General features: G+C 41.7%; 1 protein-coding gene across 1 annotated transcript in view; it reads left to right on the forward strand.

Annotated features, from left to right (window-relative positions):
- Positions 1–13,714, forward strand: part of LOC111321626 (uncharacterized) — a 106,809-nt gene that overhangs the window by 32,429 nt on the left and 60,666 nt on the right. Inside the window, exons 26-37 of the mRNA XM_088736803.1 lie at positions 348–539; positions 1,308–1,620; positions 1,762–2,856; positions 3,873–4,933; positions 5,429–5,596; positions 6,096–6,515; positions 8,076–9,281; positions 9,744–9,957; positions 10,263–10,403; positions 11,034–11,236; positions 11,681–11,932; positions 13,112–13,375. Of these exons, the coding sequence (XP_088592929.1) occupies positions 348–539; positions 1,308–1,620; positions 1,762–2,856; positions 3,873–4,933; positions 5,429–5,596; positions 6,096–6,515; positions 8,076–9,281; positions 9,744–9,957; positions 10,263–10,403; positions 11,034–11,236; positions 11,681–11,932; positions 13,112–13,375 (5,529 nt within the window). The remainder of the gene's footprint in view (positions 1–347; positions 540–1,307; positions 1,621–1,761; positions 2,857–3,872; positions 4,934–5,428; positions 5,597–6,095; positions 6,516–8,075; positions 9,282–9,743; positions 9,958–10,262; positions 10,404–11,033; positions 11,237–11,680; positions 11,933–13,111; positions 13,376–13,714) is intronic.

The raw sequence follows: 13,714 nt of genomic DNA on the forward strand, positions 1-13,714 counted from the left end.
GTCAGTATGCAGTCAGTATGCAGTCAGTATGCAGTCAGTATGCAGTCAGTATGCAGTCAGTATGCAGTCAGTATGCAGTCAGTATGCAGTCAGTATGCAGTCAGTATGCAGTCAGTATGCGGTCAGTATGCAGTCAGTATGCAGTCAAAACGTCGCGATCACATCCCAAGTGACCACATCGTGAGACAAACGATCACATTTCTATTTTTAAGTGTTATTTATCACGATGAACATCACAAGCTATTTTACGATATAGTTCTTCAGAAGGCAATGGATATTCTGCGAAGAGTTAGATCTATGTTTGTCATTATTCTCTTTTATTGTTGTTGTTCCTTTTTTTGTTGTAGATATGGGGCGTCCAGGACTTATTTGTGTTTGATCACGGAACCTTTTACGGTGATTCGAACTCCAGTCTTGGAAGAGACACGGTTCCTGGAGAGTATTCAGTCCAGTCCCTTCACGTGCAGGATAGAGGGGTGTTTGAGCTGCATTCAACTGACAAGGAATTGGCCAGTAGATTGTCACTCACTAATTTGACGGTAAGAGCATGTTCAAGCATCAGCATCAGCGAAACTTTGGGTACTTTGTGATTCTAATGTGAGCGTTCCAGAGACATGTTCTATCTTAAGTGTACAAGAAACAAATAACGATGTCAAACATTTTCACAAGCGTGGGAAAAAGATACATATTAGTCGCCTAGGTGTGAGAATTGAAGCGCAAAAGACGGTTATAATTTCGTGGTCTACCACCTGAGAGAAAAAGACGTTTTTCCTAGGTCATATTCTAGGCACATGCGTCAATATTATGTTACATGCGTGCTAAGACCATGTAGCTGCGCTCTAGAAGAATTTTCCTATTTTTAATTTTTTTCTTTTCTTCCTTATTACCATCACTATTAAAATCATTATTATTATTATCGTTATTGTTATCATTATTGTTATTATTAAGCGTCCTGGATACTGCTGAGATCAAAAACGTTGTAACTGTTGGTGAATTTCGAGCGTGGTCCATAGATGTTCTTCAGTCATAGTTTATCTGTCTCTTTTTGGAGCACCGAAGTAGTAGTTAATTCTTCGCTGAATCACCGCCTCAAACTTCTTCAATAAAGTAGTTTCTCAGAGGGGACTTAAATAGCCCCCATGTGAGTTGTTTTATGAGTGAGTCTGTTCAAATGAAACTGCGTCTTGAAAAATATGAGTTCGACGCTAAACAAGTCTTGGTATCACTATCAAGGAGTACTAACAAGCTTATTCTGATAAAAGTAACTATTAGATAATTTGTTTTGATCATGTGATATGCTTTGCCAGATATTTGGCGGTGGTCACTTCAAATCAAACAACAAAATGCACATTGCAGTGAAACATCTGGTACGAATAAACTCCGGAGGAAGATTGAGTCACAACCACGCTGGGTACATCACCAAAGAGGGAAGGTCTGGAGACGAGTTCGAAACATCTGAAGGTCCTGGCCAAGGGATTGGTAGCGTTCATGGTGCGAGTGGTGCTGGCTTTGCTGGAACTGGTGGAAGAGGGACTGGAATGGGTCTCGTAGGTCAGTTTTACGGAGACTACAGAAGGCCAGACGATTACGGGAGTGCCGGAGGCTTTGGGTTACATTACGGTAAGATGGTAGATAAAAAAGATAAATATAGCCTAACTAAAAAAACCACAACAACTGATGCAGGCAGCACGCATGATCAGAGACAAATCATGAGAGGAATAAACCACGTGACACAATGATTCTTCCTTGTTTCGTTCACAGGTAACTTGTACTATGGAGATTATCGCTCAAGCTCTGTGGGTCCATACAAAAATCTCATCACTCGTAGTGGTCTGGGAGGACAAGGAGGTGGAGCGATAAAGATCGTAACGCGTCACTTGATTCTTGACGGACACCTGTCAGCGGATGGAGAAGACGGTCCCCCACCCAGCACAGCAGGAGGGGGCAGTGGAGGTAGTATTTGGATTGACTGCGAAGAGCTGGATGGCTACGGAACAATCAGTGCTAATGGAGGGGCAGGCTCGCCAAGCAAAGGAGGGGGGGGTTCAGGAGGACGAATAGCAATTTACCAGGTGTTCATGCTTAATTTTAACGGCACTCTTTCCGCAAAAGGTGGAAATAGTGCAGTGGAACCGGGCGCTTCAGGCACTGTATTTCTTGAGACTCGAAACAACAGCAAGGTGGAATACAGAGTTCTGAAGATAAACAACTTCGGCTTGGCATACCCCTGGGCTGTGGATAAATCGCAAGGGAGATTAAGGAACCTTATGAAGGGAATTTACAGTGAGACAAAATATGTTGGAGCTGTCACATGGTTACACGAAGCAGATAAATACACCTTCGACGAGTTTCATCTCCATGGAAACTCCCACGTGGCACTGTATGGAAACGGATCCCTAGAGAATGTCACACTGTACGCACACACACTTCGCGGAGATCGCAGTGGCGTTTTTCACATTGGTCGCTTTCAGTCCGTAGTGTTTGACTTTGTCGATTTGTATTTCCCAATTAATACGCTTGTGTACTTCAACGCTACACTGGAGGTGCCTCGAAGGTTGTCGCTTCGTGAGGTTTACATGGAGATCAACGGGACCCTAGCCGACTCAGATGATTACACCATTGATAGAGACGGCAAACTGTTTCTGTGGTCAGGAGGACAATCACTAGGCGAAAAACAAGGGCACTTTCGGTTTATAAACATGTCAATCAAGTCACTTGGCTTGCTGCACACCACAAAACTTAAGGGTCATGGTCCAGTTAGTCTGCACACCACACGATTTGTAGTAAATGCTGGCGGGCTGGCTAGTGTTGACGACTTTTATTTGGACTCTGTGAATGCCACTATCGATGTTGCTGGTGAGAAAAACTTTACATTTTACTAAGCCCTTCCTTTTCCCATTCAAAAAGTGGAAGGTTCTAATTTGATACAGAATCTCGTAATAGGAAAGAATTGATCCTGTGCATCACGTATTTCGCATAACATTCCTTGAAAAATTTGTTCGATTAATGCCATCTGTAGAGGCTAAAACTACTATTTCTAATGCTCTACAGGTCCAGGATTGTCAGAAATACTAGCTCAGACACTTGATTATAGAGGCCATAATTTCCCTGCACGATTAACTGTTAGCGTTAATGTTATTTACTATTATTGCACAGGTGATTATAGAGATGAGCTTGCTCTGATTGGCCGAGGTTTGCGTCATTCCTTGCTATAATCACGTCGCACGAGGTGATTATAGCAGGGGCGTTAAATTTCAAAATGGCTGCCTTGCCTTTTTTTTTTAAATGTATCCGGGGAAGTGATAAACGCGATAGAAAAAAAATTCAATCGCGAAGAGCACAATAGATGCTGCTGAGTTTGGCGTAACTCTTTTCAAAAGAAAGATACGAGGTTTTTGCTGATTGAATTGAATAAGCCTGTTAAAACTGCTTGCTTATCTTGATACTAATAATCAAAAAGAGTTGTAACAAAATATACGCTATGCTTAGTTTATTTACAGAATTTTAAACAGAATTTGTAAGCACCTGAGCAATTATATTAAAACAATTGTTTGCCTCAGAAAGTTACCTAGCAACAAGAGCGAATATATGTCTTCTTTTTTAAAAGGAAAAAATGAGAGGGAAAAGGCTACCGCAGTTTTTTCATCCGCAACATGAATATATGCAGGAGATTATAAACTGTTTATAATCTCTCATTGCATGTTCGGAAAGGCTCGTCGCGTATGAGTTGTTTTGCAGTTCCCTTAGAGAAGACTGGTCTTGAAAGTTTGATTTCTATGTTCCCGCTTGTGGAGTATCACAATAGCGTCTAGGACAAAAGAAAGACTCTATACCAGTGGATATGCTAAAATAGTTCATTGTTCTGTGTGCAGGTGACGTGTCAGCAGACTTCAGGGGATATGGTGCAGAACAAGGACCAGGAGCTGGTGTTCGGAGGACTCCTTACAACACCGGCGCTGGAGGTGGGAGCCACGGTGGCCGCGGTGGACGGGGGACAGCTGGACTCCAAACGTCTTTTTCCTACGGCTCTATTTACGAACCTACCCAGTTCGGCAGTGGTGGTGGCAATGGTCTCCACGGTACGGTTGGTGGGCGAGGAGGTGGTCGTATTGTCTTTGAAATATCAAGAATGCTTCGACTGGAGGGACGCGTTCATGCAGACGGAGAGCCAGGAAATAAGAACTCCGATCCGAGCGGTGGAGGCGCTGGAGGAAGCATTGTTATCCATGCATTCAAGTTTGACGGTGAGGGTACTATTTCGGTAAATGGAGGATCATATCCGTTCACATATGCGCCTTATGGGGGTGGTGGAGCTGGTGGCCGCATTGCTGTCTATTACAATGGAAGTTACACTTTCATCGGATCATTGCAGAGTTATGGCGGAAGAAGTCAGGCAGAATGGGGTGGAGCAGGAACAGTGTACATCCAAAACAACCAGAACGCGAGCCAGCCGTACAGCATTCTTAGAATTGACAACAGGGCCATACTCAGTGGCCCATCAAGGCTTAACGAGATTAAAGAACTTGATCTGGCGGGAAACAGTGCTGATTATCCCTATTATATGAAATCGTACACGGCCCCCAATGGAGTTACTTTAACCACAACAGGGGTTCCCTACTGCGAAAGAACTAATCCTCAAGACTCCAAAGTATGTGATACCGACAATTCCAGGATGTCGAATTTGTTCAAGTCAACGTCCAATAGTTATTACACTCAGAATTCCAACCCCGTTGTGACTTACCGCTTTCCGTTACCTCTGTTCTTGGAGTACTTGTTGATTTATCCTCAGTGCAATTCTCATTACTTGACGCGATTTTATGTGCGCGCGTACTTCAATAACATTGAAGTTATTGGATCCAATGAATGGATTAACCCAGCAGACTGCCTCCAAGGACAACCACTCAGAATGAATGTAAGACAGGCTGTTGAAAAGGTAAAACTACGTTCATGGCGTTTTATGAGCAGATATTAAATTTAGTGCCTTGTAATGTGGTCACGTGGGACAGAGTAGGGAGTTAAAGATGTCGCTACGGCGACGCGCGAGAAAATGTTGCCGAAAAACGAACTTCCTTTTCCCTAAAGAACTTCGCCAGTAGCACGGTGCGTTAACTGTTTCTGACAGTGCGACATCTTCTCTTCTTCATAACATGTATTCATAATAAAAAACGTGACTGAAAGTTATTAAAGTTAGTGATTTCACATTTTTGTTCTATATGGGACGGCTAAGAAATGTATAAAGTTATAAAACGCTTGTGCTGCGCTATTGTTTTGCTCATTAGATCTTTCGTTCGATTGCCGTCGCCGTCGTGGTTTTCTTAAAGTTCCTACTTTTATCCTGAAGTGGACTGCAACCAACGGCTAATGCTCGAAATGTCAGTTTTCTATTGAAAATTTATGACGTCTTTAAGTTTCCCTCTTTTACAAACAGGTAGAAATAAGTCTCCAAAAAACCAGCTGGTACGCCTCACTCAGTCTCGTAAGGTTCTTCGTTCGTGAAAACCCTTCAACCACCCTACAAACGCCACATTACACGAGCCCCAGTACCTCTTGGATCGTGATCGAGGACGAGAAAACTACAGAACATGATTTCAGTGAGGTATGATGTACTATTTATGATTTAACCGTTGTTTTTACTTTGAAGCTACGTTTGTGTTGGTAAGAAAGTAGTTTGATGGCGGAACTAAAGAATCGATGGTATGTTTAATGATCCTTCCGCCTTGAACTTCTTTCAAAAGTCTGAAAAAATAAAGCAGATCCCAACAGGCCTAGAAAGATACCCGTGTCATGGACCTTTTGCAGCAGGAACGAACGCTACAGTAGTAATTATCTGTTGATTAACATGTGCATATGTTTAGTGCATAACAATTTTAACTTACCCACATCCCAACCAATGTTGTTTCCATGTTTTATGTTTACTTGAAAATATTATTTTTGCTATGTCTTTAAAAAAACATTCACTAATCTCTCTTTTAGTAAATACCGCAAAGAGAATAATGCTTTTCTTGCCCTCTCACTGGCTAATTCGGAAGTGAATAGCAAGTATTATTATCACCTCTACTTCGGTGAATAATTGTTAATTATTCTTGTTTTTGAAGCTACAAATTATGGGCCGAGGAAGTCTGTCCATATCCGGGAATACCTTCAATATGAGAGTGGACAAGATAGTCGGTGACAACTCTGGTATCCTGACAATGCGCCCGACGCAGAGCATTCTCATGAGGGGCTTAGAGGGACATCTTCCATTCTCGCTCCTTTCACAGAAAGGCTCCAGTGTAGCCTTTCCCACCAGTATGAACTGTCGTGAGGTCGAGGTGACTATTCGTGGGGTCATGGGAGAGATGCAAAATCTTACCGTTGGACCACAGTGTCGGTTTGTTCTTGAGAACTCTTCAGAAACGGAATTCATGTTAGAGCACATGGTCGTACAGACTGACGGTTACATGGCGGCTCTTAGAGAAGACAGAGAGGACGTGAAAATGGTTGGAAAGACTTTTGACATTAGAGGAGGAGCCAAGGTCAGTAATCATTTACAACAAATGTAAAGTTATAATTTAAGAGACACCCAGTCTCTGTATCCTAGATTTTAAATATGCAAAGAAAGATCCTGTACTTGATCATGTATTTCGACGCTTTGTACATCTTTTGTTTAGAAGTAATAATGTATAGGGAAAAATTACTGAATGATGATTGGTCAATGAAGAGGGTATTTTTTTCTTAATTTAGCTTGTGAAGAGGGCAAAATTACTTGCTCACGATTGGTCCTCACGTTGCATATCAACAGCTTGTGCTATCGAATAGTTGTTGCCAAAAAATTCTCTGTAACAATTGCGTCACGTTTCGAGATAGTTGACGAGGAATATATCGAAGAATTAAGAATATAGAATATATAACATTATTATCCAACTACACCTAGAGGAGTACAAATAACGCCATAGACGAGTACAAATATTACGCGGTATTTGTACTCGTTTATTGTAGAGTACCGGTTAAACAGGTTTTCTCGCATCGCGCAAGCGAAGAATTGGATTGTAGTTACGAAAAAAAAAACAAATGACGGACAATTTGAATCATATTTCCGACGACGAAGAGTTAGAATGGCTGGCCAATATAGATCCAAGTTCATTAGATGAATCGAACGAAGAAAAACAGCTTGACGACCAGAAAATTTCTTCATTTAATGAAGAAAATAGAAACAGCAACACAACAACGCGCCAATTCCGTTCCGCTTCGCATACTTCTGTCACGCACTCCCCGTAAATAAATATCCGCGAAATTCGCCCGCACTGAAATAACAGTTTGGCGTGTTGGATAATAAATAACTTATTAGAAGTTTTGTTGTGTAGTATCGCTGAGTATTTTTTCTCGTTATTTGTATTTTGACTCGCCCTACGGGCTCGTCAAAATACGGCACAACTCGTGAAAATACTCAGCGATACTACACAACAAAACGTCTAATAAGATATATATATATATATATATATATATATATATATCACGCGTTTGTAGTGATTGATTCTTTGTCAACATTAAATGGCTTCCTCTGACTGATTACCCGAGAGCGCATTCAGAAATTCAGTATTTTTCCCTCTATTTCATCAACAAGTAATCGCAATAGGTTCTCGTTAAATTGAGGATTAATATCACTTGCGTTTTCAGCAACTCCTGAAAACACAAGTGATATTAATCCTTAATTTTACTCGGCCCCACGCGATTGCCGATACTACTGTAGCTTGTACATGCCTCAGATTCTTTGTTTTCTTGATAGTCCTAAGGATGTTGGTTGTGTTTAACTCTTGATCACGGACTAAACGTCTGCTTAATAGACCTTCTTCGCCTGTATGTTTTGTTCACCCATGTCAGGTCATGTGGTAACACTTTAAACAACAACTTTTAAATTTCTTCTTATTCACGTGTATATGCGCGTATAACATGCAAAAGATATAGCTGCGAATTCTCTTGGGACCTGAAATGGGTAAACAAAACATTCAAGCTAAAGGGGTCCGTTTTAGTAGTTCAGGCAAGAAATATAAAGAGGCATTTGCAATTGAGAGAACGTGCGTCTCCTTTTTTAACAGATGGAGGCGAACAGTCTTACATTGGACTACGTCAACATCACAATAGAGCCTTTCGCTGATCTCTCAAGTAATGGGCTAGTCGATGAAGTTCCCGGATCACGTTATCATGGAGATGGATGGGGTGGATCCAGCGGTTCCTCGGGTGCAGGGCATGGCGGTCATGGTGGGGTCGGTGGAGGGCAGTCAAAAGTTGGTGTTTCCTATGGAAAGTATAAAAGACCCACAACATTTGGAAGCACAGGCGGAGCTCAAGTATTTCCTTTCACAGGCGGATTAGGAGGAGGTCGATTTAAAATCATTGCCCACGATACACTTGTGGTGGACGGAGTACTGTCTTCCAAAGGGGGAGATGCTCGAGCATCTCGCAGTGGCGGCGGAAGTGGTGGCAGCATTTTAGCATATGCATCAAGAATCCATGGCGATGGAGAATTTGACGTTTCAGGAGGTGACGGAGACAGTTCGACTGGGTATCGAGGAGGCGGAGGTGGAGCTGGTAGGATTTGCTTGTATTATCGAGAGAACCACTTCCTTGGTCGTTTTCTGGGTTTTGGAGGCACCAGTTCAAACGAGGCCGGCGGTCCAGGGACAGTATTTTTAGAGAATGTCCCTGGAATGAACGCTACTTATGGACATGACCGTATAGACGAAGCAGCGCACGCGGAAAGAATACTTCCGGATGAAAACGTAGTTAACGGAACACAATGGGTTCGGAATAGAACATTGTACGCAAATGCCATGGGTCGAAAACCTCGAAGTCCAGACGCTAATCTAAGTTCAAGCTATCATGATTTCAGCGTTGGTGGCTCAAGTAGGGTGTGGCTCATTTTGGATGATGAAGATCTGGAAGCGAACGGGACTGATGTTGAGCTCGATGAGTTACAGCTTTACGGCGGAGCACAACTCGCCATTATCAACCCAGTAAATACCAAAGCGTTCATATCCATTGTGATTGGTCAGATGGAAGGAGACAGAACTGGTAGAATTCATCTCGGCTTTAATCAGACTTTCCTCTCTCTCGAGTCGTACCTTCCCATGGATATGATCATCTATCAAGGTGGACTCACCACTATGCAGGGCGAACTGCTCGTTGCCGGGGTAACGGTCGAGATTGATGGTGTTTTGAGAAGATGCCAAAACATCACTGTGGTTGATGATGGTGTGATTCGCATGAAGGAGATGTATGACTTGGAGGGAAAACCCACTGAGGTAAAGGCACGAAATTAAATGGATGGGTTTTTTATTATTTTATCAGAAACGAATCGTGGTTTACGTCCATTTTTTATCCTCATAACTCAAGCTTTAATTGTCAGAAATAGAACTTTAATTAGGGAATGTCTTGTAAATTTTTTCAGGGGAGCTCTAGCAACCATGCCAGTCTGGTTTGACTTAATGATAAAGAGGCCTTTTTTCTCATTCATTTTGTTGTTGTTGAAGAGAAGATTTAAGACAGGTTCGAGACTATTAACATCACTTCAAAAAGGGAGATGCGTGATAGGACAAACCACCTTAAAAAACTTCGCTCACTTCAACTCCTAGGAAAAAAAGTCTTAAGGTGTTAGTGGAGTTTTAGCCGAGATTGTAGCCCAGCGATATATGTTCTCGACTAGTGCAAGTTTTTCCTGCATTTTACGTTTTTACAGTCTCAAAGCTCATTTTTCTACTTTTCAGACATTTTATTTCGAAGCAATTAATGTGCGAAACAAAGGCACCATGATGGTAACCAATCAGGAGCGAGTTCGGGAATTCCGAGGAACGTCCATGCAAGTGTTTGGTGGAGGAACGTTTACAGCAGTTAACCTTCATGTACACGTTGTGAACTTTACTATCGATGCGCTAGCAAAAGTTCATGCAACTTTGGAGGGAGAAAAATTCGATTACGAAGGTATGTTTGCTTTAAACGCCCTTCTTTTCTAAAATTATGTAAATTAGATTACCAGCCCAGGTTGTTCAGAGCAAGACTTATCTTACTTTAGCTTTGAATTAGAAACGAGACGGCTTTCGGTCGCGAACTCTTTTCAGATGCGAGCCTTTACAAGAAGTTCAAACATGTGACAAGGAAAAATTGTTACCTGTACTTATTAAGAGCAATTACGATTGTATTTTGTTCGCGAATTGTCTGTCTTTGTGCTCAAAAACTTGAAAAATAACACTACAGTCATTGCTTTATTCCTGTAACTGACATTTTAGGCAAGGGCCCTGGTGCTAAGTATCCATCCCCAGGCTTTGCCGGAGGATCAGGCGGTGGTCATGGAGGACTTGGCGGACGTTCTACGAGTCAAGTGACAACTGGGGCTGCATATGGTTCAATAAAGGAACCTACAGAATTTGGTCAGTTGTTCGCTTTTTTGTTTATTTTCTATGCTTTTTTCGTTAGGCGTGGAGTTTTAAATGTACTGGTTTAGAGCCTTGGAGACTTATACATGTTCTAATTGCTTGGAAGTTTGTTCCTTTCGTGAAGAAGTCTCCCTTTCCTCGTGCAAGAATGGAAACAAGAAACGTGTATCTGCGGCTAGAGATTTGTGTAGCAAATGGATTACTCTTTCATTATAAAGAAGGGTATTTCTCTTTATGAGATTGGGCGTCCAGTGACTCACTGGGAAGAGAAGCAAAGACAATGCCAATTGATGTGTTCAAGCCATCAATCGTTCCAATCGTGTGCAAGCCATCATCGTTCCAACGGGAACGTTAGCGCCCCTGTTAGCTGTGGTTTCAGGAGTTGAATATAGGAAAAATGAGAGGCGTTTCTGTAGTTACACATGTTCTTTCTCCTATGTGAGTGCTTGATGCTGTATCTTGGGTGTTTTATATATTTCTCTATTTATTTAATCATTTTTTATCAAATGATCCAGCTTTTCTGGACTGACCTTGACGCCCTTGTCATGAAATGACAATGTCTAAAATCATTCTACATGGCTGCCTCCAGTTTAACGTTCCAAAGAATGATTTTCAAACCCACAGGTAGCAGTGGTGGCCAGGGAAGCAGTGGAGCTCATGGAGGACGCGGTGGTGGTATTGTATTCCTGAATATCAGTGACACCCTGGACATTGAAGGAACTTTAAGTGTAGACGGTGCCAACAATGGTGGGTCTGAGGCTGGAGGGGGAAGTGCTGGAAGTATTCTTATCAGAACTGTTTTATTGGAGGGAAGTGGAAGTATTCAGGTTAGTTAACATTGAAGAAAATTTCGCTGCATGAACTAGCAGTCGTTAAGCAGGTTAGAATGTGCTGTAAACCAGCAAAAAGCTATTTAACAGGTGGACGACTAATTGGAAAAAATGTTAAATATTTTGAGATGTGAATTCCTAGTACCTTTACACGAGAAATCTAGAAGTAAAGGAGGTTTGTCGTATAACAAGACCAAGAAACACACAAAAAAGGAGAAATTTGATGTACTTGAAAATAACATATATTATTTTATAACTTTTATGCTGTTGATGTTAATCCTTTTCTCCCAAAATCGGAAAATTCGTTGCCTTGAACGATGAAAATGTATTCTTGTCGTAGTTATTTCCATGCATCCGCTATTTAATGGAGACAATATCCTTCGATAACCTGTTATAGTTACAACTGGTAACGGCAATTGTCGCATTCTTCTTCTTATCAAGGCAAACGGTGGCAACGGATACACTGGTTCTTCCAGAGGAGGAGGTGGTGGGTCTGGTGGCAGAATCGCCCTGTACTACCAGGGAGGGTTCTTCGATGGTGTCCTTGAGGCCGCTGGCGGGAAGGGCGATTTAGAAAACGGTGCGGCAGGGACAGTGTACGTGGAAAAGGCGGTGAATAAATCGGAAACGCCACATCGAACTTTGAAAGTCGATAACAAGGGTCGATCGCCGCTTAATGAACGAATCAATGAGGTAAAAAATGAGTTATTGACACTTAAACTGCTACGGGAAAATATTGAAGGGGAAATCGATCATTAAACGCGTTAAATATTCTAAAAAAAACAACAAAGAAAGGATATCGCGAAATACAAAATATGTGTTTTGCTTATTTGCGGGCGCTTCCGTTAGTGAAAAGGACAGCGTGTTAATTATTCTCCACATGCATTCAAAACACTCGATGACTCTCTCTTTTTTTGTACGTTAACTACGCAAGACAAGCTAAACCTCGTCTCTTTCATTTGGTTGCAAGATAGTGATATCACTGACAATAAAGCGTGTTCTTTACGACTGTTTTTGTCTTTAAGGAAAAGATGATATGATTTAAATGGAAAATGTTGAGTAGCAAATCAATTAGGAAATGTGACTTTCTTGCATGCGAGGTCATCGCAAGAGGACATGTGTTACTCTGATTCTTCCGGTCGCATGTACGATGCTATATAAGTGTAAATACCCTAACACATGTACATGTACGGTGCTACATAATTGTAAATACCCTAATGAATAAAGGCTGATAGTTTCTAAAGAAACTGTTTGGGGCTGCGTCGGTGGGGGTAACGAAATAATTTGGATATATCAACAAAGTTGAAATGGTAAATTGGCCACCGTAACGATTACAAAAGCTGACGTTTCGAGCGTTAGCCCTTCGTTGGAGCGAATAGAGGAATTGTGGGTTGTGTGTGCTTTTAAAGGCAGAAAATGGAGCTACGTTATTGGTGGGAACATGGCGACGAGAAAAACACGAATAAATTAGTGGAATGAAAAGAGTTCGTTGATCCCTGTGGGATTTAGACTGCCGGTTTGAAAGATGAGCTTTTGTTCAAGAGTTTTACGGCTTTCCGTGCTACCTAAGTGTAAGGAAAGACCGCAGATTGCCATATGTTGCTTAGAATGATTAGGTAAATTAAAATGTCTAGCGACTGGTTTCGATGTGTCCTTGTCATTCCTTTGCACGTCGCGAAGGTGTTCTCGGAATCGGTCACCTAACATGTTACTCTTGTATTGAGAAATACGAGCTTTAAAAAGAATGAGAGAATCATCGAAATTGACATTTCGTTGGAGAGAAGGTGGGCGGGTAGATATTAATTGTTGTAGGCATTTCTGTTCTGCTTATTATGTATTTACATGTTCACTCTATATTTTAACTGTTCACAGATTGAGGAAGTAAAACTGTATCCAGGAGGGTTGAAAGACAACCATGCTTACTCAAATGAGTACACCAGCATAAGTGGCCTGAAATTCAAATCCGATGGGTCTACATTGCCCCTCTTTTCCGGGTCGGTCAGATATCATTCACTGTCCCTAATGTTCGACGGACACCTTAAGAACGCTTACATCGTGCAGTCGTCCTTCGTCAATGTGGTCATCGAGGCTACTTTGCCAAGGCTGATGTTCATACATCAAATTAGGCTTTATCCTGTATGTAGTAAAGATTTTTCTGTCCAGTACGATCCTTAGCTTATCAAGCTTTTCACATTGCACACGACGTGTTAATTTTAAGTAGAACAGTGGCATTTTTAATACCCCAGGAGGCAGAATGGAGCCCTTAGAACTAATTTTTCTTGCAGGATACTCCTATTATCATTGTCACACTTATTGAAACACTTCCCGTTTTCCCCTTTTATTGTTAGTAACGGATTAATTGACCCGTACGAAATAATTCTTCACCAGTTTGGAAGCAGGGTGTGTCAGTATAACAAGACGAGGGTCTTACCATAAATCTAACACCGACTTCGTCAGATTTGCCTTAAAAGAGCT

The sequence above is a fragment of the Stylophora pistillata genome, chromosome 10 (assembly GCF_964205215.1).
Source record: "Stylophora pistillata chromosome 10, jaStyPist1.2, whole genome shotgun sequence".
NCBI lineage: Eukaryota > Metazoa > Cnidaria > Anthozoa > Scleractinia > Pocilloporidae > Stylophora > Stylophora pistillata.